Source organism: Bubalus bubalis, chromosome X (assembly GCF_019923935.1).
Source record: "Bubalus bubalis isolate 160015118507 breed Murrah chromosome X, NDDB_SH_1, whole genome shotgun sequence".
Lineage (NCBI taxonomy): Eukaryota > Metazoa > Chordata > Mammalia > Artiodactyla > Bovidae > Bubalus > Bubalus bubalis.
In genome coordinates this window covers 55,594,714-55,621,377 of record NC_059181.1, presented here as the reverse complement: position 1 = coordinate 55,621,377, position 26,664 = coordinate 55,594,714, and the positions used below count along the sequence as shown (strand labels likewise).

The 26,664-nt window shown below is 54.6% G+C and overlaps 3 protein-coding genes across 14 annotated transcripts; 1 reads left to right on the top strand and 2 right to left on the bottom strand.

The window, feature by feature from the left end:
• The first annotated feature begins 938 nt into the window (after window positions 1-938).
• On the top strand, window positions 939-17,458 carry CCDC120 (coiled-coil domain containing 120). Of its 10 annotated transcripts, none has more exons than XM_044937349.2 (11): window positions 939-1,266; window positions 6,722-6,889; window positions 10,150-10,192; window positions 10,415-10,505; window positions 10,644-10,777; window positions 11,455-11,595; window positions 12,179-12,476; window positions 12,957-13,019; window positions 13,312-13,486; window positions 13,623-13,721; window positions 14,883-17,458. In XM_044937349.2, the coding sequence occupies exons 4-11, from the start codon at window positions 10,457-10,459 to the stop codon at window positions 15,817-15,819; spliced, it is 1,896 nt and encodes a 631-aa protein (XP_044793284.1). In that variant the 5' UTR covers window positions 939-1,266; window positions 6,722-6,889; window positions 10,150-10,192; window positions 10,415-10,456; the 3' UTR covers window positions 15,820-17,458. The 10 variants fall into 10 exon arrangements, with proteins under 10 accessions (XP_044793284.1, XP_044793279.1, XP_044793283.1 ...); XM_044937344.2 differs by having other exon boundaries at window positions 10,150-10,249; XM_044937346.2 differs by lacking the exons at window positions 939-1,266; window positions 6,722-6,889 and adding exons at window positions 6,913-7,627; window positions 9,617-9,696 and having other exon boundaries at window positions 10,150-10,249.
• Window positions 17,459-17,990: 532 nt separating this feature from the next.
• On the bottom strand, window positions 17,991-20,957 carry PRAF2 (PRA1 domain family member 2). The gene is made up of 3 exons (XM_006043544.4): window positions 20,457-20,957; window positions 19,258-19,475; window positions 17,991-18,806 (listed from the first exon to the last, which is right to left on the bottom strand). The coding sequence occupies exons 1-3, from the start codon at window positions 20,633-20,635 to the stop codon at window positions 18,667-18,669; spliced, it is 537 nt and encodes a 178-aa protein (XP_006043606.1). The 5' UTR covers window positions 20,636-20,957; the 3' UTR covers window positions 17,991-18,666.
• Window positions 20,958-21,101: 144 nt separating this feature from the next.
• Window positions 21,102-26,425, bottom strand: WDR45 (WD repeat domain 45). 3 transcript variants are annotated; one of them, XM_006043543.4, is made up of 11 exons: window positions 26,276-26,425; window positions 24,807-24,878; window positions 24,603-24,677; window positions 24,409-24,513; window positions 23,452-23,557; window positions 23,235-23,329; window positions 22,688-22,767; window positions 22,367-22,575; window positions 22,184-22,285; window positions 21,952-22,097; window positions 21,102-21,562 (listed from the first exon to the last, which is right to left on the bottom strand). In XM_006043543.4, exons 2-11 carry the CDS (start codon window positions 24,859-24,861, stop codon window positions 21,453-21,455), a joined length of 1,083 nt encoding a protein of 360 aa, XP_006043605.1. In that variant the 5' UTR covers window positions 24,862-24,878; window positions 26,276-26,425; the 3' UTR covers window positions 21,102-21,452. The 3 variants fall into 3 exon arrangements, with proteins under 3 accessions (XP_006043605.1, XP_025132978.1, XP_044793286.1); XM_025277193.3 differs by lacking the exon at window positions 21,952-22,097; XM_044937351.2 differs by lacking the exons at window positions 24,603-24,677; window positions 24,807-24,878; window positions 26,276-26,425 and adding an exon at window positions 25,641-25,749.
• Window positions 26,426-26,664: the final 239 nt, after the last annotated feature.

The window sequence follows — 26,664 nt, the reverse complement described above, 5'->3', positions numbered from 1 at the left end:
GATTTGAAGGTAACTGCAGAAATAGTTAGTGATTATTTGGAGATATTGTTGAGGACTGTTGGAGAGTGCTCTGGGGTCAGAGTCTGGATCAGTGGAGTATGATTTGGAGATGGAGAGGGTGTGGAGGGTAGTTTGAAGTGCAGTTGGGGGAATCTCACTTTGCGTAGTTGGGAGTATATGGAATAGTGATAGGGGCTTTGGAAGTTAGTTTTTCTGGGAGTGGGATTAGTCAATGAAATGTTTGGTGGTGGTAGGGAGTTTGGAGTTAGAGCTGGTGACTGTTGGAATTGATTTGGGGTGCAGGTAAAGGTCACACCCAAAGGTAGTTGAGAATGTTTGGAGTGGCTTGAGTGCCATCTGGGGGTCAAAAGCGTATAGTTAGAAGAGTACATGGAGAGTGGTTTAGGGTCAATGCAGGGTGTTTTGGGTGCATATTGGGGGGAGATGAGTGTGATTTGGAAGTGCTCTTTGGACACTCAAGGTTTCAGGGCTGATTGTAGATGATTGGGGGAACAATTTGGGGGTATTGGAGGGTAGCTTATTCGTGCAGCTTGGGTGTTCAAAGGAGGTAGATTTGGGGTACTGCTTTGGGATCAGTGGACAGTAGTTTGGGGATACAATTTGGGAGATGTGAAATGTGGTTTGGAGTGCATTTGGGGCACGGAGGGGGAATTCAGAGGTGTGCTGGTGGCTGACAGAAGGAAGTTTGGGGTGTTCGTCGCGGGGTGACTTGAGGTGAGAGGACACTAGTCTGATCACTGAGGGGGCGTGGCCACGGTATGAGAAAGCTCCACGGCCTCGAGAAAGCGTGTGCGCACGCGCTCCGAGCTGGTTCGCTCCTGGCGCTCCCAGGGCAGGAAAATCGAAGACCCGAACTAGCGCCTGCGCACTCGGACTCCGCCGCTGCTGTGGTCTCGCGCCCCGCCCCCCGTCTGCCCCCCCCCCCCGACCCCGCCCCTCCAGGCTCGCGCTCAGCTGCGGAGGTGGAGGTGCAGTCGGGAGCCGACCGACCCGAGTTGAAGGTGGGGGGCCGGGGTCCACCGCCCGCGGTGGAGCGGGTACTCCTCTCCTACCCTCCCCGCGTCCCCAGTCTGGCCCCCACGGCTCACAGTCGCGCGGCCGAACGCGGCCCGTGGGCAGGGCGCGGAAAGGGAGTAGGCAGGAGCCCGGGGACGAGCTGGGGGCAGCGAGGGAGGGGCGCCGCCCCCCCCCTCCCCACGCCATTGCCTGCACGGACACCGCCTACGCCGCGGGCGCGGACACTAGGTGAGTAGAGCCGGCTTGGGGTTGTAAAAGAGGAGACAGGGTGGGGTGAAGGCCCAGAAACGCCGACCAGCGATGTACCTGCGCTCGCACCCCCGACCTCTGACTCCGTGGTCTCCCTCTCGACCCCTGACTTACCTGGCTACATCTTTTTTAATCTGGAACCCCTGCCATTTTTGGCCCAAGGACCTCTGGACTGACCCCTGACTAACCATATTCTGGCCTGGTGTGATCCTCAACCTTTGTTTTGCCCCCCCTAAATCCAGTCCTGACCCCAAAGCATCCTTGACCTGACCCCAGATCCTTGCTTGACCCTGTTCCATCTCTGAAGCTCATCTTGCCTTATCTTGATCACCCCAGTTTTTGTCCAGATGCTTCACGTGCCTGTTCCCTAAACTCTAGTCCAGTCTCTGGACCCCTACCAGTCATGTCCTGTCTGCTAAACTCCAGTCTGATCCAGGTCTGTCCTGATTCCCAACCTCTGATTTCTGTACTCTCTCCCCCAGGTCCCCCTCCTGACTCCTGAACTCCATCCTGGCCCATCACCTTTAGACTCTCCCTCTTGCCTCCTGCCATGCCCCTGCCCCCAAATCTATGCTGTTTCCCGTTGTCTTCCCTAGGCCCACCACTGTCCTCATTCCTATCTTCATTCTGTCCAGATCTTTTCCTGTTCCTTACCTCCATCTGGAACCTGCCCTTTTCCCTACCCTCTTCCATGACTACTGTCTTGGCCTGTCCTCCATCATGTCTTCTGACTGCCCTTTTATACTGACCCTGATACCTGCCTGCTTTTTTGTCCCCTACTTTTCCCCTGGCCTTTATCCTGAACCTCACTCTATCCCATTCTCTGGCCAGTGTCCGGGCTCCTTCTCCGTTTTATCTTTTGACCTCCATCCTACAATGACTCTGATTCTGTTTTGTTCCCTCTACTCCTTCCTGTTCTGTCCCTTCATCCTGTCCCAACCCCAGGCCCCTCTTCTGCCCTTTACCATGCCCTTCCATGCCATTCAGATCTCCCTTCTTCGTAACATCCACTTTTCATCTCCTCTGAGCCCACAAGGACAGGGGTCCCATTATACCTTCCCCTTGAACTTGGAGGTTCCACTGTACCCATTATCTCTGAAATTCATTCCAGAAGCTTTTCTTAGCATGAGCAAATAAATAGCAAACAACCTTGTGGGCCCCCTGTGACTGAGGGAGTTTTCACATGTGATTTCTCTCATCCCTCACCCAGTGATCTCACACAGAAATTGCATTTCTCTCCCTGCCCCAGGAGGGCATGGAACTGTTCCTGGGCCCCCTCCACTCCCCAAGTGTGAAAGAGCACCCTAAATTATTCAGTGACTCTCTGGGAGTCTGTGAAGTCTGGGTCATGTTTCCAGCCTTGCTACGTTGGGGGCTGATGTGAGTCCTCTAGGTCATGTTATCCCCATATCCTGGTCTTGATCCTGGGTGCAATGATCCCTGCTTTCATGGCCTGAAAAAAGTCCATTCTAGGCCAGAGGCTTCAGGGCTTGGTAGAGGTAGGATGCAGGCAGGAGTTTATCCTTTTCCTCTCAGCAGGAAGCAATACAAATCTTGATGCTAAGTCCATCCTACCTCTGCGGGCAGGTCTGTGTGTATTGGGTGTGTGGTGGGGGTCTCTGTTAGAATCAGGCCCATCCAGTAGTGACAGTAATAACAAGAAAAAATACGAAGTTCTCTCACTGTCTGAATCTCCTTGATTTTGAAGACAGACAAGGAGAATTTGAGTAGTGAGGAGGTAACATGTCATTCAGTTCTGTTTTATTCCTGTATTTCTCATAGAGAATAGTGAGAGTTTGAATAATGAAATAATGGACCTGTTTCATTTATCCAAACCTGTTAATGACAACACAAACATCTCTCGCTATTCTAGTGTATTTGGTACCCAAGTTCTGAGAGGAGAGTTTGAATAGTTCACACAGTGAAAGATACTAAGTTATCTGAAGGTATTTTGTTTTAGCATTTTACAGAGTGAGTAGGAAGAGTTTAGGTAGTGAAGGATAATGGCTTTAACTCAGAAATGTGTTCAGATCTACTAATTTTCCTGTGCTCCAGTGGCAAGGATTGGGATAGTAAGGGCATCTCATTATAGAAATATGTTTGGTTCCTGTTCTTTTGCCTGGTGAGTAAGGAAAGCTCAGAGAGTGAGGAAAAGGGAAAGTGAAAAAGGAAAAAGACAGCTCAGAGATTGAGTCCTATCTCAGAAATGTATCAAAGTCCATTCACTTCCTGTATTTGGATAGTGAGAGTTCAGACAGTTTTTCTGAATATATTTGGTTCCTGCATTTTTGATGTTGAGTAGGGAGAGGCTGGATAATGAGGAAAAACAGCTCTGTTTCAAATATGTCTTGTTTGGCAAGTAGAGAGGGTTCTATATCTGGGTGGCAAGTAGGGAGGGTTTTGAGGCTGAAATATGTGTGTGTGTGTGTGTGTGTGTGTGTGTGTGTGTGTGTGTATGTGTGTGTGTGTATTTGATTCCTGAGTTTGGACTGGGAAAAAACAATTATGCATGACATATTACATATGCATATTGACCACTTACCATGGGCCAACTTGTCCTAAACTGTCCCAAGCAAGCTTTGGATCTCCTAGCTCATGTCATGCTTACAGTCACCCTGTGAGTTATATACTGCTGTCATTACCCCCATTTTACAGATGAAGACGTTGAGTTACAGAGAAGTTGAGTGACTTGCCCAAGCAGTCACACAGCCAAGCAGCGGCAGAGCTGAGTTGAATCCCAGACCCACCACTTGCTAGCCCTATAGGAAGAGGCTACAGGAGGCTCAGGTCCCCACTGGCATGTGGCTTAGAGGTGGTTGTCTTCTCAGTTCAGTTCAGTTGCTCAGTCGTGTCTGACTCTTTGCGACCCAAGGGAATGCAGCATGCCAGGCTTCCCTGTCCATCACCAACTCCCGGAGCTTTTTCAAACTTATGTCCATTGAGTCAGTGATGCCATCCAACCGTTTCATCCTCTGTCGTCCCCTTCTCCTCCCACCTCCATTCTTTCCCAGCATCATGGTCTTTTCCAGTGAGTCAGTTCCTTGCATCAGGTGGCCAAAGGATTGGAGTTTCAGCTTCAGCACCAGTCCTTCCAATGAATATTCAGGACTAATTTCCTTGAGGATGGACTGGTTGGATCTCCTTGGAGTCCAGGGGACTCTCAAGAGTCTTCTGCAACACCATGGTTCAAAAGCATCAACTTTTTGGCACTCACCTTTCTTTATAGTCCAACTCTCACATCCATACATGACTACTGGAAAAACCAAACCTTTGACTAGACGGACCTTTGTTGGCAAAGTAAGGTCTCTGCTTTTTAATATGCTGTCTAGGTTGGTCATAACTTTTCTTCCAAGAAGCAAGCGTCTTTTAATTTCATGGCTGCAGTCACCATCTGCAGTGATTTTGGAGCCCCCTAAAATAAAGTCTGTCATTGTTTCCATTGTTTCCCCATCTATTTGCCATGAAGTGATGGGACCAGATGCCATGATCTTAGTTTTCTGAATGTTGAGTTTTAAGCCAACTTTTTCACTCTTCTCTTTCACTTTCATCAAGAGGCTCTTTAGTTCTTCCTCGCTTTTGCCATAATTGTGGTGTCATCTGCATATCAGAGGTTATTGATATTTCTCCCGGCAATCTCAATTCCAGCTTGTACTTCATCCAGTCCAGCATTTTTCATGATGTACTCTGCATATAAGTTAAATAAGCAGGGTGACAATGTACAGCCTTGACAGATTTCTTTCCTGATTTGGAACCAGTCTGTTGTTCCATGTCCAATTCTAACTGTTGCTTCTTGACCTGCATACAGGTTTCTCAGGAGGCAGGTCAGGTGGTCTGGTATTCCCATCTCTTTCAGAATTTTCCACAGTTTGTTGTGATCCACACAGTCAAAGGCTCTGGCATAGTCAATAAAGCAGAAGTAGATGTTTTTCTGGAACTCTCTTGCTTTTTCTTGATCTAACGGATATTGGCAATTTGATCTCTGGTTCCTCTGCCTTTTCTAAATCCAGCTTGAACACCTGGAAGTTCACGGTTCACGTACTGTTGAAGCCCAGCTTGGAGAATTTTGAGCATTACTTTGCTAGCATGTGAGATAGGTAGTGTGGTAGTTTGTGTGGTAGTTTGAGCATTCTTTGGCATTGCCTTTCTTTGGGATTGGAATGAAAACTGACCTTTTCTAGTCCTGTGACCACAGCTGAATCTTGCAAATTTGCTGGCATGTTGAGTGCAGCACTTTTCACAGCATCATCTTGTAGGATTTGGAATAGCTCAACTGGAATTCCATCACCTCCACTAGCTTTTTTCATAGTGTTGCTTCCTAAGGCCCACTTGACTTGACAGTCCAGGATGTCTGGCTCTAGGTGAGTGATCACACCATCGTGGTTATCTGGGTCATGAGGATCTTTTTTGTATAGTTCTTCTGTGTATTCTTGCCACCTCTTCTTAATATCTTCTGCTTCTGTTAGGTTCATGCCATTTCTGTCCTTTATTATGCCTATCTTTGTCTTGTGGGGGCTGTTAAAAGTCATGGACAAGGCCAATGATGTGTGTGGGTGACTCCGCCCTGCCTCTCCCAAGAGCCCCAGTTACCTGCTCTTCCCTCCTTACTCTTGCTCCAACCCACCTCTGCCTGAGTTTATTACGCAGTTATTAGCAATTGTGAATGACATGGTGTGAGTTTCCTTGCATTTTGAAATGTCTTCCAAAGCTACTTTGGCCCCCGTTGGTTGGCTGTGTTTGTGCCATTTACCTGTTTTCCAGATGTGGAAACCTTGAGACTCAGTCTGCATCGCCAGCCAGATACCCTGTCCCTCTCAGCCCTGATTTTATAAACATCCCCCTTCTGAGCATCCTTGGTGTGCCACAGGACAGGGGGTTGGGGGCCATGGCTGAGAGGACACTCCCCACCAACACCCAGCTGTCCAGCTTGTGGCTTCTGCCTCCATCAGCCCCAGGCAGTGAAGGGAGGGAGAAAGGGGGTGATGAAAGTGGCCTTTGTGTCCCATGCCGGAAATCTCACAGCCAGGAAGAAAGGTGGGCAGGGTAGCAGGAGGCCTGTAGCATGCACATGGGGCGTTGCTGATACAGAGTAAGTTCCTTTCCAGCCTTGGCCCACCTGTCAAGTGGGGAGGGAGCTTTCCTCACTCTGCTCTTTCACATCATGGCATGGGCTGCTTTTGGGCCTGGGCTGGGCTTGGGCCCTGAGGGCACAGAGCGGATAGTCCCTAATGGAGCTCAGGATGTGTGTGGGGTGTGCCGGGGCAGGCCCAAAGCCCAGGTGGTGGTGTAGGGGAAACAGTTGGTCCATCGGTCTGGTCCATCGCAGAGACGGATAGCCTCCCATTTCCTTGACTCCTGGCCAGAAATGCCCCAGGGGGTGGGGGAGACCCAGCCTGGATATGAAGCGTGAACCGCCCCCACTCCTCCTCCCCTGCAGGAGTTGCCTCTGTCAACCTGCAGTCCAGCACCCCGCCCCCGCAGTTCTGATTGTAGCTGCTCTCGCACCTCTGTGATCAGAGTTGGGCCTCTTCACCTGCGCGGGGGGGCCCCCGCTTTCATCTCTCCAAGCTGGCTCTGTGGAGCTGGGTCTGTGCCATCCTCTCAGGTGTGTAGGGGTCAGTGAGGGGGGGGTGGTTAAACCACTGGTGTGTTTCTGCCCTTTGCTGGGATGATTTCTTGTGACGCTGCAGAAGGTTGTAGGGTCCTGAGACATGGTCTCTCTTAGAAAAGTGGACCTCATTTGTCCCACTTTGGCAAACTGTTACCTCAACGAGGGTGGGAATTGCCTTCCGACCTTTTCCCACATCTGCCTCGCCTTGGGAGGAAAGGGTAAAGGATCTCCAGAAAGTGATGGGTGCTGCCACAAGAGACACACACCCAGTGCACACCCGAGTCCTTCCGTGTGCTTAGCCTCTCCCCAGACCTCCAGCCTTTGGCTCCTAGGGTGGGCAGGATTGAATCTGGGCACTTGGGCAGCACCAGAGGCAGCTACCACTCCCACGACCATTAGCCCTTCCTCCTCGGTCCTCTGCTAGGTATTTGGGGTAAAGGGGGAGGTCCAGGCTCTCTTCTTGGCCATGCTGGACTCCCGGGGGAGACATGACTCCAAGACAGCTCCTAAGGGTGACCCAAGCCCTGGTGTCAGTCAGGCAAGGGTTAAAAGGTATGGGCTGGCCCAGTCCCTGGCCAGGTAGGCTGGGCCATTACCTAGTGGGAGGTGGCCTCGGCATCCGCCACTGGGCTCACCACTTATTGCCACTACCAGCGGGAGCAGGGCCTGGTCGAAGCAACTTTTTTTTTTTTTTGAGGTACCTGAGGCCACCCCACAGCACCTCTCTGACGGGTGAGCACCCGGGAGCAGTGGGGCCAGGGGCGAGGGGTGAGGGGAAAAGGGCATGGGTATGTTGAAGTTCCCTGCCAGAGAGAGCGAGGTTTGTGTGAGAGGCACAACCAGGAAGCAAGGCCTGGCTAAAGGGGCAAAGCCTAAAATGTCCAATTTCCTTTCCTGGCATGAAGCCGGTTCTTTGCTGGAAGTGGATGAGGGGAAGGGACGAGGGAGAAGAGAAGCTGGCACCCTATTAGCAGAAGAGTGCCCCTTCTCCACTCCCTCCTATTTCCTGTCCCCTTTCCTCCACTGCTGAGGTAGCCCTTGCTCCCCTTCAAGGGCTCATCCCCCTAGGAAAGCGTAGATTGGGGTATTGAGAAACTGCCTCCCACACCTGTCTGCCCTCCACCCCTATCTGTCCCCCTAGAGGGGGCCCTGGGGGAACCTCTCGGGCAGTGTGGGGAACAGTGCAGTACATCAGGAGTTGTTATTTGCTCCAGAGATGGCAGGATGTAGAAATGGGGGTCCCACTGAGGTGTTGGGGTGCCACCTAGGTGAGGTGTCTTGGTTGTAAACAGTCATTACAGCCAGGAATTTCTTTCTCGGCTGTGGTGTCAGAAGGGCAGACCTGAAAAACCTGCTGGGCCCGGCCGCCTCTGGGTGTGTGTGGGGGCCCTTTGCAGCTCTCTCACTGCAGCCCATCCTCAGATAGGACAGGGACACAGGGTCACCAGTGGGGAGCCCCCGGGGCTGGTTGGGAGTGTGTTGGGGAGGGAACTGCTGGGATCCCCTCTTTCTCACCATCCTTGGGTGGGAACCAGGCTGCCCCAGGCCCCCAGGCCAGCATGGAGAGGGTAGGCGAGTGGAGGCAGAGGCTTGGGAGCGGGTGTGAGAGTGTGGGGGTGTGGGGCGTTGACCTGTGTCTAACCTGCCTGATGACCCCATGACTCAGGCCCTAGCTATGTCCCTGAAGTCAGGCTGACAGGGTGTGGAGTCGGGGTTCCTGTCTGGACCCCGTGTGGACTTCCAGGATGCCACAAGCTCTACAAGCTCCCAGGGAAGGAAGGCTGAGGGAGATGGAAGGAAGATGAAGCAGCCCAGTGTGGGATGGAGGAGTGATCCTGGTGAATGGGCCCATTGGGGAGGAGTTGAGGCTCCTGTTGGGGTTAAGGAAGGTTTAGGGGAGCCCTCCTCAAACCCAAATGGGAGCTGGGGAAGAAGGAACCCCTGGAGCCAAGGAGCAGAGGAATCTAAGCTGGGACCTCAAGGAAAGCCTACCATGCCAGGCAATGTCAGACCTTGGAAGGTAGCTGCTGCCTGGAGGTGCAAAATAGCTTTAGGGACTGACCCCACCCTGATTTTGAGGATTAGGAACCCCTGCTTTGTTGGAGGGGCATAGACCCCAAGAGGTGGGTGAGAGGCCTGCTGAGAAACTGCTGGCACCCTATTAGCACCTTGGCCATGTACTCCAAGATACACATAGGGAAGGGGCTTGAACCCACCCCACCAAGGCTGCCTGGGTCCTCACACCTGGCCACCACGTAACGACAAGCTGGGGATTGCGGAGGCAGGTAGAGATGGAACCTCGGTAGCTTCAGGAGGTCCCCCCAGTCGCCTGCTGCCGAGGTCAGACCAGGTGGTGGGAGGTGATGTCACCTAGCTGCCCAGCTGGGGACTGAGCAGGCTGTGGGAGGGAGGGAGCAAACTCCAAAGGAAGGGATGAGGACAGGGCTGGCAACCAGCCAAGGCTAGCTGCATGGTCAGCCAGGGTGTCTGGGGCAGAGAAGGAGGCAGTCGCTTGTTATCTGCAGTTGTGGACTTTGCCACTCCCAGTCCTGGCAGGGTGACTTCCCTATGCCTGTGTGGGACAGGCTGGCATGCTGGGTGGGGCTGGATGGGTCCTGAGGCCAAGTGCACACTTTTGCTGCTGCACCAGGGCCACAGGATGGAGTTGGGACAAGGAGCAACTCACAGACCTTGCAGTCTATTCTTTTATTCACCCAGCAGACACTCCCTGAGTACTTGCTGTGTGCCCGGAAGTATTCTGAATGCCAGAGATACTGATAACATTTTCTGTTCTCATAAAGGTACAAGGGAGGCATAGTCTTGACATAGTTTGGGGGCCCACCTCTGGAAGTCACACTGAAGCCTCAGAATATAAGAGAGAACCAGGGGCTGGAGTGGCTGGAGGGGAAAGTGCACTCCAGACGGCAGCCGCAGCCTGCGCAAAGGCTTGGACCCCTGATGGGCTGAGAGGTTATGAGGGATTCCTGAGGTTCAGCACCTCTGGGGAGGGAGAGTGTTGGACCAGAGGGTGGGCCTGGCTACATCCTTAGCCGTAGGCAGATTATTTCATCTCTTTGTGTCTTACTCTTATCTCTAAAATGGAGGTAACGATGGTCACAGAAATTGCCATCACAGGGTGGTTGTGAGGATTAAATGTGACATATAAGGTGACTGTTCCAGGCACCCAGGTGGTTAATAAAGGCCCACTGTTGTTCTAGTTGGTTGTATCTGTACTGTTAATTCTCCTTTCCCAGGCAAGACTCCTGACGGTGGCCCATGGGCCTCTGACGAGGTGTTGTAAGTCCGCCCAGCTCCCCACTTGCTGTGCTCCCACTCAATGGGAAGGGAACTAAGGTACCCGGGCCTTGACATTGGCACAGATTCTGAGAGGGCAGGCCAAGCAGGTGGGTGGGGTCAGGGTCCTCCTTATTCGCAGCTGGGGCACGGGAACCCGGGTAGGGGTGGAGGGTGGGGGCGCATGCCGGATGATCCCCAGTGGCTCCCCTGCATCACTGCTAGGCCTTGTGCAGCCATCAGTCACGGCATCCTGACAGCTTCAGGATGGAAGTCAAAGGTCAGCTGATCAGCTCTCCCACCTTCAACGCCTCAGGTCAGTGTCTGGTTCCCCCTCCTGCTGCCTCCTCCCCTGCTGAGTTACCACTCGCCTGTGTGGGAAAGAGTGAGCCCTGGCCCCACAGCTGCTCCAGAATGCCCCCCACCCCCTGATCTTCACTCCCTCTGTGTCCAGCTGCCCTGTTTGGAGAGGCTGCACCCCAGATGAAGTCAGAGCGTCTACGGAGTCTGCTCGACCGGCAGCGGGCCCTGCAGGAGGCCCTGAGCCTGAAACTTCAGGAGCTTCGGAAAGTGTGTCTCCAGGAGGCGGTGAGGGCCTGAACCTAAGGGCGTCTGTGGTGGGGGGAGGTGGGGAGGGGGTGGGGGGAGAGGGGTGAGGAGTAGGGACGAGGTAGGCAGACTGAGCCACTTGTCTGAGCTGGAGATTCCCCAAAGCTCAGCTTGGATGTCTTCGAATACGGTAATATTTTACCACAATCCCCTATCAACAATTTGAAATCCAAAGAAGAAGAAGAAAAGCCTCAAAGACAAAAGAAGTTATTTCCCAAATGTGGCAGTAAAACCTGACCAGAAGTGACATGGGCTGATTTATAGTTTCGATTTACCTCTCTTGCTGCGAATGTCCACACAGTTTGCCAGAAACCGTAATGCGGTTCAGAGCATGCAGCCCAGGCCCTGAAGGGAGTGTCATATAATATGTAGTATACAGATGGTGTCACCTTTATAAAAACTGTGAGATTCTGGATTCCAAAGCAGGCTTCCCTGCCTCCCATGCCCACCGGCCCTGGGCTTTGGGCCATGGAGGGGCTGAGAGTGTGCCACACACCCACCTGGTGGAGAATTAGGAAGAGGAAGAGAAATAACAGGTGTGGGTGCTGAGCAGGGCTGGGCTCCTAGTCAGACTTTTGTACCTTCGTGTGTCATGACTGCTTTGCCCCATCCCCCCAACTAACCCTTGGTAGTTTCCAACCCCTGACCCCACCCAGGAGCTGACTGGCCAGTTGCCTCCCGAGTGCCCACTGGAGCCTGGTGAACGACCCCAGTTGGTCCGCCGGCGCCCCCCTGCAGCCCGCGCCTACCCTCCACCGCACCCTAACCCAGCACACCACTCCCTGTGCCCCACTGAGGTGAGCTGATGGGCATGCCGAGCAAGGTGGGGGTGGGACAGGATCCCGGAGGAAGCTGAGAGGGGCTTATGGCCAGGGAAAGGAGAGACTAAGGTGGGGAGGCTTCCCTGGTGGCTCAGAATCCACCTGCAATGTGGGAGTCCTGGTTTCCATCCCTGGGTGGGGAAGATCTCCTGGAGAAGGGACGGCTACCCACTCCAGTATTCTTGCCTGGAGAATCTCATGGACAGAGTAGCCTGGTGGACTACAGTCCATAGGGTCACAAAGAGTGGGACACAACTGAGCACCTTTCACTTTCACTTTCAAGGTGGGGAGGGAAGGAGCTTAAGGGAGGTGGCTTCCAGGTCTGAGAGAAGATGCTGGTCCCTAACTGTCAGGATAAGCATTTCCCCCTGCCCCAGGAAGATGAGCAGGTGCAGCTCTAATGCACACAAACCCTGCCCCCAGAGGAACAGTAGGCGCCCCCAGAAGGGGCAGGCCCTGCCCCCAGCCTATCCAGGCTCTGACACCGCCTGGTCCTGGTGCCTGGCATTTCCATTTCCGACATCTGGTCCTGTTGCACCGTCTCGGGTGGGCCCCACAGGAGCTGGCGCTTGAGGCCCTGGAGCGAGAGGTGTCTGTGCAGCAGCAGATCGCCGCAGCTGCCCGCCGCCTGGCCTTGGCCCCCGAGCTCAGTGCCGAGCAGCGCCGGCGCCGGCGCCAAGTCCAGGCAGATGCCCTTCGGAGGTTGCACGAGCTGGAGGAGCAGCTTGGGGAGGTCCGGGCCCGCCTTGGCCTCTCGGGGCTCCCGCCATCCCAGCCCCTGCCCCTGTCCACCGGAGGAGCCGTTATCACCGCCCAGGGAGTCTGCCTGGGCACGCGTCTCGCTCAGCTCAGCCATGGTGAGCCAGGCCCTGTTATCCCACCGACGAGAGCGGGAAGGTGGGCACTGGCTAAGGGGCTGGCAGGGGTGGAGTGGATGAGCAGCCAGTGAAGATTGGGGGAGGTAGGCAGGACTTAGGGGACCCTAGCTGTGAGAGGAATTGTAGACTGCTCCCAGGCAAGGGTGGGGACATTGGGAACAGGCCTCAGGAAAGTGAGGGACAGGGGCTTCCCTGGCTGTCCAGTGGTTAAAGCTCTGCACTTCCACTGCGGGGGGCACAGGTTTGATCTCTGGTACTAGAACTAAGATCCCTCGTGCTACTCAGTGCAGCCCCCCACTGCCAAAAAAAGTGAGGGAATAAGCCCCTGGTGGTCTTGGATTTAGGTAAAGGTGGATTCTTGGAAAGGGTGCCAGGTGGGGAGGAGACGGTCCAGTGGTGTAAGGGGGTGGCACCCAGGCCTTGCATTGATAAACCTGGGTCTCCGCTTCTCACCTGTAGAGGATGTAGTTCTGCACTCGGAGAGCAGCTCCCTCTCAGAGTCTGGGGCCAGCCATGATAATGGTGAGAACCCTTGTCCCCTAAATTCTCCCGTTCTTTGATGCATTGCCCCTGCCCTCCCTCTTCAACTCCTCTTTAGCCACACCCCATCCTCTGGTGGAGCCCCCATCTTCTTCACTTCACCGCCCTCCCCCCTGTCCCTCCCATCAGCCCCAGTTCCTGCCCTCCTCCCTTGGTTCCTCCTCTACCTGTCCTACCCTGCTTAGCCCTCTGCACCTCCCTAGCCCCTGCCCTTGGCTTTGTCTACAACCCTCCCATTGAATCCCCCCTCCACCATTTTCTCCCTTCTGCTCAGAGGAGCCCCGTGGCTGCTTCCCTCTGGCTGAGCGCCCCTCACCGCCCAAGGCCTGGGACCAGCTGCGGGCAGTCTCTGGGGGCAGCCCTGAGCGGCGAACCCCATGGAAACCACCCCCATCGGATCTTTATGGGGATCTGAAGGGCCGGCGAAACTCTGTGGCCAGCCCCACCAGGTGAGGGTGAGCCCCTCCACTCCTTCCGCACAGCCAGGAGTGGGGGCTGAGCCTGGGTGGGCAGGAGGACCTGCTGGGAGGTAGGGTTTCTAACCTGGCCCCCACCCCCACCCTGGGCCCACATGTCTCTGTCTAGCCCTACACGCTCACTGCCTAGGAGTGCCTCCAGTTTTGAGGGGCGAAGTGTGCCTGCTACTCCTGTCCTCACCCGGGGCGCTGGCCCCCAGCTCTGCAAGTAAGTGGACTCTAAGGGTGAGTTTGAGGACCAGAGGAGGGAACTGGTAGTTCTAACAGGGGGTACTGGGGAGAATATTTGGATTCCAAGAGTGTAGGACATGAAAGACTGGGCTTTGAATCCATCAGTTTTATTCTGATTTTCTGTGTAGGTTGTATGAAAAAGCAAGAATTTTATTTATGCTTCAGAACTTTTGTCCATAATGCATCCTATTACATGATAAAGAAATATAGGTAAAATATCTTTTGGAATATGCCATACATGATGTATGTGTAACATCACATTATAAATAAATTTTTTAATTGACCAAAAAAAGAAAAGAAAAGCTGAGCTTTGAAAGGTGAATAGGAGTTGTCTTGGTGGAGAAAGAGGGTGGGGATTTGGGGCAGAAGCATTGAAGTTTTGAGTATGGGTTTTTTTGTGCATTTTGGGCAAGTCATTTCCCTTCTCTGAATCTTGGTCTCCTCATTTGTAAAACAGGCATATCAATATGTGTCTCTGGAAGAGGCTGTAGGCATAAATGAGTTCTGGTTAACATGTGCTGCATACCTGCCATCTGCTAGGAGTCAGTCCTTTACTTGGTATCAAACTCATTTAGTTATCACAACATCCCTATGAGGTAGATGCCATTATTCTCATTTTAGAGATAAGAAACCCGAGACACAGAGAGGTTAACTAACTTGTTGGTAAACCAAAGACTTGGTATTTGAACCCAGACAAATTTGACTCAAGAGTCTGTGCTTTTAACCATGGTAGTCTCCTAGTCCTTAAACAAATACGTACTTACCAAGGGCCTACTTTTTCCAGGCTGTGAACAAAAGTCCCCATTCTTGTGATGCTTGCATTCTATGAATAGTGTCCTCCCCTGCTAGCATTTCCTCTGGAGTCCCTTGCTTCCATCTCCCTCGGAGCTAACAGCCCCAGGCACCCCATACATTTTCAACCCCTCTGCTCCCCAGTCCTGGCTAGGACCTCTGCTGCTCTTAATGTGCCACTCCCTAACGCCTTTATACCCCATTTCTAGTCCGGGGCCCATTGTGGAGTATGAAAATGAAGGCCCAGAGAGAGCCGTGTGTTGGGGGAGGGGTTGCGGAGCGTACTCATCCCATCTGCCTGATATTTCTGACCCTTCTCCCATCACCCCCACCTCTGTGCCCCTAGACCCGAAGGCCTCCATTCTCGCCAGTGGTCCAGCAGCCAGGACTCCCAGATGGGCTTCCCACGGGTGGACCCTGTCTCCGACCGCACCTCCCTCTTCGCAGCTCGCACCCGCCGCAGCAATAGCTCCGAGGCCCTGCTGGTGGACAGGGCAGCGGGTGGGGGAGCTGGGTCCCCGCCCGCACCTATGGTTACCCCTGCCACCGGTCCTCCAGTCTGCAAGAGCAGTGAGGTGCTATATGAGCGCCCCCAGCCAACCCCCGCCTTCTCCTCCCGCACGGCTGGCCTCCCAGACCCTCCCCGGGCTGCCCGGCCCAGCTCAGCCGCGCCGGCCTCCCGCGGGGCCCCCCGGCTCCCACCCGTGTGTGGGGACTTCCTCTTGGACTATTCCCTGGACCGGGGCCTGCCCCGTGGGGGTGGCGGGACAGGCTGGGGGGAGCTGCTGCCCGCAGCTGAGGTTCCAGGACCCCTCTCCCGCCGGGATGGGCTCGTCGCCATGCTCCCAGGCCCACCGCCTGTGTATGCAGCTGACGGCAGCAGCCCCCTCCTCCGCAGCAAGGACCCCCATAGCCGTGCCCCCCGCACCAAGCCCTGTGGTCTGCCCCTGGAGGCCGCCGAGGGCCTGGAGGCACATCCCAACCCTGTGCTGTGGATGCCCCCACCCGCCCGTATACCCCCGGCCGGTGAGCGCAGCGGCCACAAGAACCTTGCCCTGGAGGGGCTGCGGGACTGGTACATCCGGAACTCGGGACTGGCCTCGGGGCCCCAGCGCCGGCCTGGGCTCCCCCACATGGGCCCGCAGCACCCGCCCTTCCTCCATGCCCGCTGCTATGAGGTGGGCCAGGCACTGTACGGGGCCCCCAGCCAGGCGCCGCTCCCGCACTCGAGGAGTTTCACGGCGCCCCCTGTCTCCGGCAGGTATGGGGGGTGTTTTTACTGATGGGAAGGGGTCTCTTGAGGCAGATGGCAAAGGTGTCCAGGCCAGGGAGCAGCTAGTCATGGTAGCTAATGACACGGACCACGAAAGAAGTAGCTGCAGCCTTGGCCTGTGGTCCCTGGGCCTGCCTGACCCGCATTAATCCGTGGGGACTCGGCGGAGGGGTCTCTTGGGCCCCGGTAGCAGCAGTTCTTCACCGAACTATTCGAGAGTTGTAATAGTTGAACAGCCAGTGCATGTCAGCTAAAAATGAGCCTTGAAACTAGGGTGCTGGGAGGAAGGGCTGTCCTGTGCCCCTTGCCTTTCTCTTCCTCTTTTCACCGCGCCCCGCACCTGCGAGCCTAAAGGTACTCTCCTGTGCCTGTTTCCACCTCTTTAACAAGCCTCTTTTCCTCTTTCTGTGTCTTGTCCGTGTTTTCCTCTGTCCGGTCTTCCCACCCTGTCTTCTGGATTCCTGCTACCCCTTCTAAAGATACTACGCGGACTTCCTGTACCCCCCGGAGCTGAGCGCTCGTTTAAGTGACCTGACGCTAGAGGGGGAGCAGTCTTCCGGTTCTGACCCCCAGACCCCGGGAACACTGGTCTGACCCCTTCTGACATGCCCCTTATTGGCCTGGACAAGACTCCAGTTTGGGGAGCGCACAGCTGACCTCGCTGAGCCCTGGGATAGGGTTGCTGTCACTCCTGGTGGTGGGCACCAACCTGATCATCCAAGGCCCCTAGCTCCCTGTGGGCCCATAAAGGTGTCTGACACCCTGCATCTCCTTTCATGCTGTGCTGGAGACTGGGGGCCCTCCGCCAGCTTAAAAGAGAGGAGGTGATGTAATGGAGACTCCAAGCCCCTTCCTCCATTTCTGTTTACAGTTGTGATTTAGGTATTCACTGTCCTCCCCCAACACTAGACATTTTATAAAAAGGGAAACTGTGATCTCATCCTGGTTGGGTTCATTCCTGTCCCTGTGCCCAGCCTGCTCCATTCAGGAACCCCCTCCACAAAATGGACCAGATAGGGTCTTGGGGCCCAATTTAGGGCGGTCAGGAGACTGATGTGAACAGAACTCCCTGCCACCCATCCACTGGGACAATTTTTTCTTGGCAGAGGTGCCCACATTTGGAAAGAATGAAGTCTCTGCCCACATGTGGAAGGACTGAAGTCTGGGTGGGAGGCTTGGGTTCATTTTCCCTTACCCAGGGGTGCCTGAAGGTGCCCCAGATCCTGTCTGTCTGTGCCCGCTGCCTCTGCCCACAGAATCAGATGGCTCAGCCTTTGGTGGCAGCCTCTGCCCTCTTCCCAATCAGGAAGCCCCACAGGAGGACCAAAGGGCAGAGCCATTGGGTGTTTTGTGTCCTGGAATGCTGCGGTGGTGGAACCTAGCATCTGGTAGATGCCAGTGAAATCCTCAAGTGACGTCTTGCCACTGGCTCCATCACATCTTCCTTGGCTTTCCTTCCATCCACCACTTTAAAAAAAAAATCCACACAAGCTGTGTTTTCTATGATACCTTTCTGTGACTTTCTGAAGCTGGGGGTTCCTCTACCCCCTTTACCTGGTGTGAAAACTTTTCTTTTTGTACCAATGGTTCTGGACCCAAAACACTACCCACATTGGAAGGGGATTTCTATAATAAATGTGTAAACTGAACCCATGTATTGCTTCCCTATCTGCCTTGCCTTGGGGGCCCACATCTTTACCTAAGATGACATTTTAACAAGAAAAAAATATATATAGCACTGTGGAAACAGCCTTTGATAACGTAATCTGCTTTGGTTTTACTTGCTTTGTGATGTGGGGCAACTTCACCTGTCCATGCCCAGATTCCTAGGCAAGAGCCCTTAGAGATACAAATGATGGCAGCAAACACTCCTTGCCCTTAACTCCCTTGTGTGTTAATGCCACTCTAGGGATTCCCTGGTGGAACAGTGGTTAGGACCCTGCACTTTCACTGTTGGAGGGCCAAGTTCAACCCCTGGTCAGGGAATTAACATCCAACAAGCTGCTCAGCACTGAAAAAAAAAACCCCGCCACTCCAGAGGTAATAGATTTGAGAAAGGAACTGAAAGCTAGTCTTTTCAGCTCACATATGTGACAGACTCAGTCAGAAAAGTCTCCAGCAGAATTGAAAAGCAGGTTACTTCTGGCCATTGAAACACACAGACTACCCAAGAGGCCCAAATTGACGAGCAATGCAACAGCCTTTATTGTTGCAGCAATACTGCTATATATGCCCCATTCCTGGTCAGGGCTACCCCCACACCCCACCCCACGGTCCTTGTCACTGTGGAATTTTTCGGAGAAGTGGCAGAACTCCTAAGCAGAGCTGGAGGGAGGCAAGTGGGACTGGTGAGTGTTGGGGTCACCTGGGACCAAGGGTTCAATGGGGTCAGGATACCTGAATCCTCTACCCTGATGGGGGCTGAGAACACTTGGATCCTGGGTTCCAAGCTGGGGTGGCGTCTGGAAAAGCCTTGGTTCAGGGTTCAGGATTTGAGAATGCCTCGGTCCCAGACCCCAGCTTTGGGACTGAGCATGGAGGATAGATGGGTCCCAGATTGGGGTTGGGGGTGTGGACCTAGAGTTTGAGGTTGGCTATGGTGCTCTGGTCTCCAACGCTCAGTTTTGGGCTGGATGTGTCTCTGGGTCCAAGTTCAGGGCTGGGAAGACTCTGGTTTCCTAAAATGGGGGTGGGGGTGGGTATGAGGGAATATCCCAGTTTGGGACCTGGGGAAAGGGTTGCAGTTGTCTTTTGAACTGGGTGGGAGGCTCCTATTTTAAAGGTTGGGCAAGGGCTCTGGGTTCGGGCCGGGGTGGGGATGGCATTCTCCATGCCTTTGGGTACAGATCCCAGGCCCCTAGGATCCAGCCTCCTGTTCTTGTCCCAGCGCCTCCAGTAGCAGCCCCATTGGTGTCCGCTTGAGACCAATGCTCTCGATCTTGTTCTCAATCTTGTTCTTGAGGTTGCGCAGGCGCAGTGACGCATGCACCAGGATCACTGTGGGCAATACCGAGAGGAGTGGGGTCAGTGGGATGGGACATCTGCCTTTAGCTAATGGGGGGCTGGAGAAAGGAACTGGAACACTGGCAGACCAACGGAATGGTCGGTAGCCAGGTCGCCTCCGAACCCTGCTAATATGGCGGAATAATATGTTTCACAACAGGGGCGTGGCCAGAAGGGTGCGCAGCAATGTGGACGTGGCCGGCGGAAGGCACTTCATACCAGCAGTGACGCCCAGAAAGGCGGGTAGTAAGAGGGGCGTTCCCAGAGAGGGGCGTTCCCAGAGAGGGGCTCAAAGCCAGGGAAGGCGCTTTGTAAGGGAGGGGTGTGGCCTTGCCCGCCGAGTATCCCAGCCCCCTCTCAGCCCAGGAACCGGGGTAGGGCGGGCCTGGCGCCGTTCATGAGCGCTGGCTGTCTTCCCGGTTATCTCAGGGTAGTGAAGACTCACGAAGCACTGGCCCGGCGATGCTGAGCAGGAAGGTGCCAGCGCCGCCCGCGGCCCAGAGAACGAGGAAGCCGACGGCAAGCACTGCGGCCAGGCAGGCGGCTGGGTGGCTGCGACGGCAGCGGCGCACGGCGGCTCGATTCTCAGCCGCGCACACCAGCATGCCAAGGGCCACCGCCACTACCAGCGCGCTTAGGAGGGTGTGCAGCGGGCGCACGTACCTGTGGGGACAATGGAACTAAGCTAGCCCCCGGGCAGGCGGGGAGAGGGCCTCCCAGACCACCGTCCACCAAAGCCTGGATGGGCCCCAAGAGCTCTGGTTTGTTCCCACCTCTACCCCTGCTCTGGATCCTCCCGCTCGGTAAATACTCCCACCAGCCCTGTTCCCAAGAGGTCCACCCTCCAGGTCTTCTAACTTCTGGGAGCCCTGGGCTCCCCGCAGAACCCACTCCAGCTGCACCTCCCCATTCCAAGCCTGACCCCAAACCCGCTCTTTGCAAAGGCCCAGCCCTTGCAAATTCCTCTTCCAGTCCTATTTCCATACATTTCCCACTCTCCAAGCCCAGAGTCCTTTCCAGACTTCCTTTCCTTGAAATTCCCCCTCCAGGCTCCCATTTCCTACAGATTCCTCCCTCCATCATTGCTAGAACCCCTTCCAGGCTTTCAGTACCACTCTTAACTTCCAATTCTGACCAAGACCTTCCTCCAGGTTCTCCAACTGTCCCTCGTCTCAGGCCTTCCATCTTGGGTCCTTCCTCATAACTCAAGTTTCCCAACTAGTACCTGCTCCTGGAGCATTCCAATTATAGCCAGGTTCCAAGTCCAGATCCTCCACAAGTCCACTCTTCAACTTGACCAAGTCCAGCCCCTGTCTCTGCAGTGAATTGTTCAAGGCCACCTAAAGCTGGTCCCATCACCCCTCAGGCAGTCATGTCCCAATTTCAGGCCCTCCTTATCTTCAGATCCACACTTAACCCTACCCCCGCAGGACCTATTCCAGCCGCCCCTCCCATCCCAACCTGTCCCTAAACCTTTGCAAAGGCCCAGCCCTCTTCGAGGGCTTCTGTCACCCAGTTTCCCCCTCAGTTCCTCATACTACTGAATTCGCCCTTCAAGGTCTTCATCCCTCTAAAAATCCCGCGGGCCCACCCTCCATGCCAGTGGGCATCCCCGGCCAACCGGCGCCTCCCTCCCTCCCTCACCCGGCCAAAGCGAGACCAAGGCCGAAGCAGATAAGGTAGTTGGTTTGGTAGTAGAGGAGGTTGTTGATGACGCGGTGGCACCATCGCTGTGGGTCGCAAGGATCCGGGGCCACCAGACGCGCGGACCCCAAAACGAAGTCGTCCAGGGCGCGTAGCGGTGGCAGCCGCACCTCCGACATCCTGCCTGTCGATGTAGCTGGACCAGAGAAGCGGTCGGACTACAACACCCGTACCACCCCGCGCCAACACGGGGCACACCGGGAAATGAAGTCTGGACCCTTCAGCCGCTACCCGGACGACCCAGTGGCTGCGCATGTGCACCGATGCACGTGACCGGAAGTGAAGGCAACAAACCGGAACTGTAGGCTGGCAGGGGCTGCCGGGAAATTAAGTCTGCGCTATGGGGCGAGACATTCCCATCCACCCCCACGCGGGGGCGCCACAGGGCCGGTTGAGGGACATGCTGGCTGTTCTGGCACCCAGTAGCCAGACCTTAAAGAACACGCAGAGACTGTCAGAAGGACCTGAGCAAGATGCCACTTCCTTCCCGTCAAGGTCCAGGAGGGTCACACCTTTCAGGAAACTCCTGCAGGGCCTTTTCAGCCTCATCTTCTCTAGGCCCCACTCCCAAGGTCCAGTCATAAATACTATTAAGGGCCTTTTATTATTTATATTCATCACATCAGAGTCTTTTTCTGGGAAGTTTTTTAAAAATCCCCACAGGTTGGATTAGGGCACCCACTCTGGGTCCTTAGCAGTTTTCTTCAGGCTGGGAGCTCCAGGGGGTCCACTGTCTGGGTCCCTGAGTCCCTGGCCTGGCCCTGCAGGCACACAGTCATCATGAAGTGCTTGGGGCAAAGTGGGCACCCGCTGAAGAATGCAAAGTGGGTGCCCGCTCCATTAATGCTTCCTGGGTGGCAGCTTCCACAGCACTCCCACCCCCACACGGGCTTTGCAATCTGCCACTGAAGGTCCCTAGCACAACCCACAGGGTGCTTAAAAGTCATCATCATCACAGATGTCAAGGTACACATCAAAAGCCTCTCGGTTGCAGTTTCCATCAGGAGTGAAGACATATTTGTGGAAGGTCCCATCTACACAGATGGCTGGAAGAGAGGGGAGGATTGGAAAAGGTTAGAGGCTGCCAAAGCCACACTCTAATCCTCTCAGGTGTCCCATAGCCTAGGGTCTACCTCCAGGCCTTTGCCCATATCTCTTCTGGGTTGGGAAGATCCCGTGGAGAAGGAAATGGCAACCCACTCCAGTATTCTTGCCTGGAAAATCCATGGACAGAGGAGCCTGGCAGGCTACAGTCCATGGCGTCGCAAAGAGTCGGACACGACTGAGCGACTTCACTTCACTTCACTTCACTGATGATGGAAGTGACCCATCCATTTTTGCTCCCTCAGGCCTCCCATGACCTAAAATTCTTTCAGGTCCAATTTTCAGGCCTCCACCCATGCAGTATCCCCAGTCAAGGGCTATTCCTACTCACCAATGACAGAGTTGACATTCTTGGAAGTATTTCGACCAAAAGCACAGATGCAGGCTGACTCAGCAGGCACGGTGAAGCTTGCCAGGCTCCACTGAGAGTCCACATACTGCCCAATCATAGGTCCCACCTTGCCCACGCGAGCCAGCCTACAGGCAATACTGGCTAAGCTCAGGTGTGGTATATGTGCAGGGGGATGATGGGGGTAAGGCAGGGTAGGGCAGGAGGTACTCACGCAGAACGGCGGTTGAGGCGGGTATCCTTGAGAGCAAAGATATGGACTGTGCCCTTATCACTGGATGCACACAGGAAGGAGGAATCATGGCTAAAGTTGATGCTGAAAGACAGACCAGCAGTGATGCCCACATGTCATGCTGGGCATGGGGTCAAGAGCCCACCACCCATGCCCTGTGCTTACCAGTAGAGGGTGGCAGGGTCGGTGCCTCGACGCAGTTCCACCAGTTTCTCCTTGGACTGTGTGTCAAAAAGGCGAATAAGTGTGCCCTTCTGAGAGGCCGAGGCCACTACTGTGCCTGGCTGGTTCAGAGACACACAGGCCACGTCGCTCTGATGTGCATTGATGGTAAACGGAGCAGAGGAAGTGCCAGGCTTTGTGCTTGCCAGGTCCTATGGTAGAAGGAGCAGTTCAGGCTTAGAGCAGGTAGTAAGGAGGTCAGTGGCCAAGAGTCCACAGGGAGAGCCAGTCCACCTACCCATCCCTGCCCACTGGACAGCTCACCACAAGTTGGAGGCTCCCGCACTTGTGTCCTGGGAACACTAGCAGCTGTTTCTCCAGGCTGGGGCAGAGGTCACAGAGCCCTAAGGTGTGAGGGGGGTGGGCTGGTAAAGAGGACGATGGGGCCAGGCAGGGTCTCAGATGGACAGAGCTGGATAAAGGCTGGACTTCAACCTTCTACGATACATGTCACCCACAGAACCCACAGGGGGCTTGTCCTCAACTGTGCTCCCCACCATCAAGGCAGATTCTCCACCTCCCAATGCATTTGTGGCAGTTCCAGGAGGCCCAGGAGGCCCTGGCATACCTGCAAATGTCCTTACTGAACCTTTTTGCTCTGTGATCTCAGATAGCCAGGGGTGGGACAGGGCCAAGAGTGGAGAGAGAGAACTGGCTAAGGGATGGGAAAATGGATACACTGGGAGTCTCAGCCCATCAGAGCATCTCTATGCAGACTCCCTCCCTGCCTCTTTCCCAGTTCCTTTCTGCATGTCCCTCTTCCCCATCCTCTACCTCCTGCCATTACATCTGCATCTCAGGGTCCTCTCACCCTTGGGGTTGTCCCGGGTGTCAAATTCAAACAGCTTTCGGGGATTGTCAGGGAAGGAGTACACATAGATGCGGTTCTTCAGCACGATCACGATTCTGTGGGCATCACACAACACAGGATGGTCATCAGAGAGGGCAGGGTACCCATGCAGGATGAACCCTCTCTCCTGCTGGGGGGACTTCCTACCTCCCCCACCCCCAGTCCACCTCAGGCTCACTTGTCATGGCGCATGCGCACAGCCAGCACTGGCTTGGTGAAGGTGAACTCCAGCACCAGCTTGTCCTTGGAGTCCTTGCCCTCCCGGGCATCGTCCCAGATCAGCACTGCTTGGCAGGTGGGTGTGTTGTTGGGGCCAAAGTGTAGGGTGAGGGGCAGCCCTGGTGACACAAGACCTACCCCTACTCCCCATGGGACCTCAACCACTTGCTTAACCTTTTGCTAGCACCCCATGTGATCCTCACACAGCATGACCACTTGTGATTCCTCAGGAGACAGGTTCTAGAACTGTTATACTCATTTACAGATGAAGAAGCTGAGGCTCGAAGGGGCTGGCTATCTGGCCAAGGACCTCACAACCCATCAGCAACCAAGCAGGGACTCATATCCAGGCCTGGAACTTCCCATCAGTAACCATATCTGCCTCCAGGGTCCCAGTCTATACACCCCCAGAAGATTTCTGTGAGGAATCCTAGGGCTTCTCTTGCCATGCCCCAGTAGGATAAACAAAAACCCTTAAAACAAGATGGTGCTTGAGACTCAAAGCAAGAGGGCAATGGGGAGACTGCCCCAAGATTTTAAAACCTATTGATTGTGTGACCTTGGATAAATCACTTAACCTCTTTGGGCCTCAGTTTCTTCATCTGTAAAAACAGGAATAATGATACTTCCTACCACACATAATTATTATGAGTATTAAATGAGTTAATACATGTAAAGTGGTTAGGACAGCACCAGGATCACAGCAAGCGCTCTATAGGTAAGGACATGTCATACAGGAGGCATTCAACAAGTGTTTGTTAAATGAAGACAAAACACCAAGCTTCTCAAGCAATGAGATCCAGGACTTGTAAGCCTCACTGTGTGACTCTGAGTTACTCTTCATTTGCCAGTGCCTCTGGGAGGCCAGGATTCTAGGGAGTCTGGGCCAAGGGTGGGATGGGATGAGGACACTTACCTGAGATCTCTGAGAACTTGGGGCTGCTACCACCACCCACCAGGGCCAGCAGGTTGGAGCGGTGCAGCATTTCCACCAGGCCCATGCTGCCCACCTGCTCATGGTCTGGACAAGGACCAGGGTGTCAGTACGGGTGGGTGCCAATGCCCAACCCATCCCTTCTGCCCATTGTACCTCCCCCACCGACAGCTCACCCAGATGCCCCTTCTCCATCAATGGCTCCACGTTGTAGATGCGCACACCTGTCTCCATAGCACAGCAAAAGCAGCCTGGGGATGGGAGGAATCCGGGCTGCCTCAAAGGATGCCCAAGTGGGAAGCTAGGGGCTTAACATCCACCTGTGGCCATTCTCTCCCTCCCCCCGCTCCCAAAAGGGCATAGGCACAAGCCTCTCTCACTCTGGTCTTGGTTGAAACGCAGACTGGTCACACCTCGAAGTGGCTGCTGAGTCATGGTCCAGGATTACTTCCCTGGACACAAATGGGGGTAGGGTTGGGAAGAGTCCTTTGGTCTGTTCTCTGAGTCCTAGAACTCCCATCCTCAACTGATTACTTCCTCCTCCTTCCATTCTGCTACCTAACCCCAGCAGTATTGCAGAGAAGACAAAATCAGGGGAAGAATCCTAGGGTCTCCAGTCTAAGCTCCCAAGACCCCAAGGAGCATGGCCAGGAACATTCCCATCTTCTCACACTTGGTTGACCCCAACTCTGTGTGCCTACCCCGACCTCGACCACCCCTGCCCCGCCTCCTTACTCCCTGGCCCTGACTGTTTCTCAGGAAATAATGAGGTAGGGGGTATTTCAGTGATGTCTCCTCTTTACCCCCAGCCAATCCTGACCCTAGTGCCCAACATGGCCTGGAGCCACCCCATACCCACTTCTCTTCTTACACCTGGACCTAGCACCTAAGTCTGCCTGTCAATAAATGGGAAAGGGAGCTCAAGCACCCACCTCCTCCTGCACCTCCCCGACCTGGCCCTGAGACCTGCTATAGTTGGTCCACCATTCTGAGGAGCTCTCCTTCCATGTCCTTCTACTCCAACCTATTCTATCACTCCCGAGCTCTCACACCTTCTGTCCTCACAGGCTTCCAGAAATACCTCCAGGATCCCATTCCTACCTCCAGACAACCCCTCTCATGACATGCTAACTTCTGCCCGATCATGGACAACCTGGACCTTCCCCCAGATCCCTGTATGCCCTAAAGACACTAGTTCAGAATTCCCTTATCACCCAGATGCCCCACCCCTGGGACATACCCTTGCAAGTGTTCAGCTATCCCTGACTTTGACATGGGTTGGCTGGGACCTACCCTCAGGAATTGCATACCCGCTAAGATCCCTCCTCCAGACTCCCTATCCTCTCCCCAAGACCCTGCCCCAGGGGACCCTACTGCTTCAAGACCCTTGCCCAGGACACAGACTTTCCAAAACTCCTACCTGGGACTACTCAATCCCCCCAGCAAGATACCTGGCCCAGATTCCCCTAATATTCTTGCCCTAGAGTCCCCATACTCCCTTTAAACACCCATCTTCCCCAAATCTTTGCCCAGGCACACCCTCTTCCCACCCTTCAAATGTCCCCCTCACCTCTCCACACCACCTCCACTGGACTGCCTCCCCCACAACAAAGACCCATTCGTTGGAGATTCCCCCATCCAAGAACCCTGCCCAGGGATTCCTCACACATAGCTCTCCCACCCCTTACGTCCCCGACCACCCTCATACTCTTCCCAATGCCAGCACCTACTTAAGATGCTTGTCCTAGATACCTTCCATCAACCAAAACTCCTGCTCAAAAGACCCCTTTGTCTCCTAGACCGCAACCAATTTTGGGACCATGCCCCAGATCCCTGCTCCTGCACTGACCTGACCTCTGTGCGTCCCCGATCCCAGCTCCAGTTCTCGGTGCCGCCCGCGGCCCGGCTTTCTGACCTCCCGGGCCTTGACGCCCTGCTCCGGTGTTTACATCAGGCCTCACTTCCGGGGGAGGGAGCCTGTGACCGGAAATGATTCACCCTGCCCAGAAAACGCGGCCAGTCCTGCTAGCCCAGCTTCTGGGTCATTGGAGCAATGAGAGAGAGCGTGGCATCCTCCCAGGAGAGCGCGGGAAGCAGAGGATGCTCAGCCAAGGCATGATTGTCTGAGGGAACCGCGGACGGATGGGCGAGAGAGGGTCTTTCCCTCGCTGAGCGGAAAAGGGCGAAAATTCTTCAATTCGGTCCAGCTCCGACAGCTAGAGGCGTTATCTTCTGGGC

Coding starts and splice junctions, on each gene's coding strand:
- CCDC120 (XM_006043552.4), top strand. CDS start 10,457: ATGGAAGTCAAAGGTCAGCTGATCAGCTCTCCCACCTTCAACGCCTCA. Junction 10,506..10,643: donor TCCCACCTTCAACGCCTCAG/GTCAGTGTCTGG, acceptor CTCTGTGTCCAG/CTGCCCTGTTTGGAGAGGCT. Junction 13,020..13,311: donor TGGGGCCAGCCATGATAATG/GTGAGAACCCTT, acceptor CCTTCTGCTCAG/AGGAGCCCCGTGGCTGCTTC.
- PRAF2 (XM_006043544.4), bottom strand. CDS start 20,635: ATGTCGGAGGTGCGGCTGCCACCGCTACGCGCCCTGGACGACTTCGTT. Junction 19,476..20,456: donor CTTGGTCTCGCTTTGGCCGG/GTGAGGGAGGGA, acceptor TTGTCCCCACAG/GTACGTGCGCCCGCTGCACA. Junction 18,807..19,257: donor CATCGCCGGGCCAGTGCTTC/GTGAGTCTTCAC, acceptor TATTGCCCACAG/TGATCCTGGTGCATGCGTCA.
- WDR45 (XM_006043543.4), bottom strand. CDS start 24,861: ATGACTCAGCAGCCACTTCGAGGTGTGACCAGTCTGCGTTTCAACCAA. Junction 24,678..24,806: donor GCGTTTCAACCAAGACCAGA/GTGAGAGAGGCT, acceptor TCCCATCCCCAG/GCTGCTTTTGCTGTGCTATG. Junction 22,768..23,234: donor CACCCGGGACAACCCCAAGG/GTGAGAGGACCC, acceptor CTCACACCTTAG/GGCTCTGTGACCTCTGCCCC.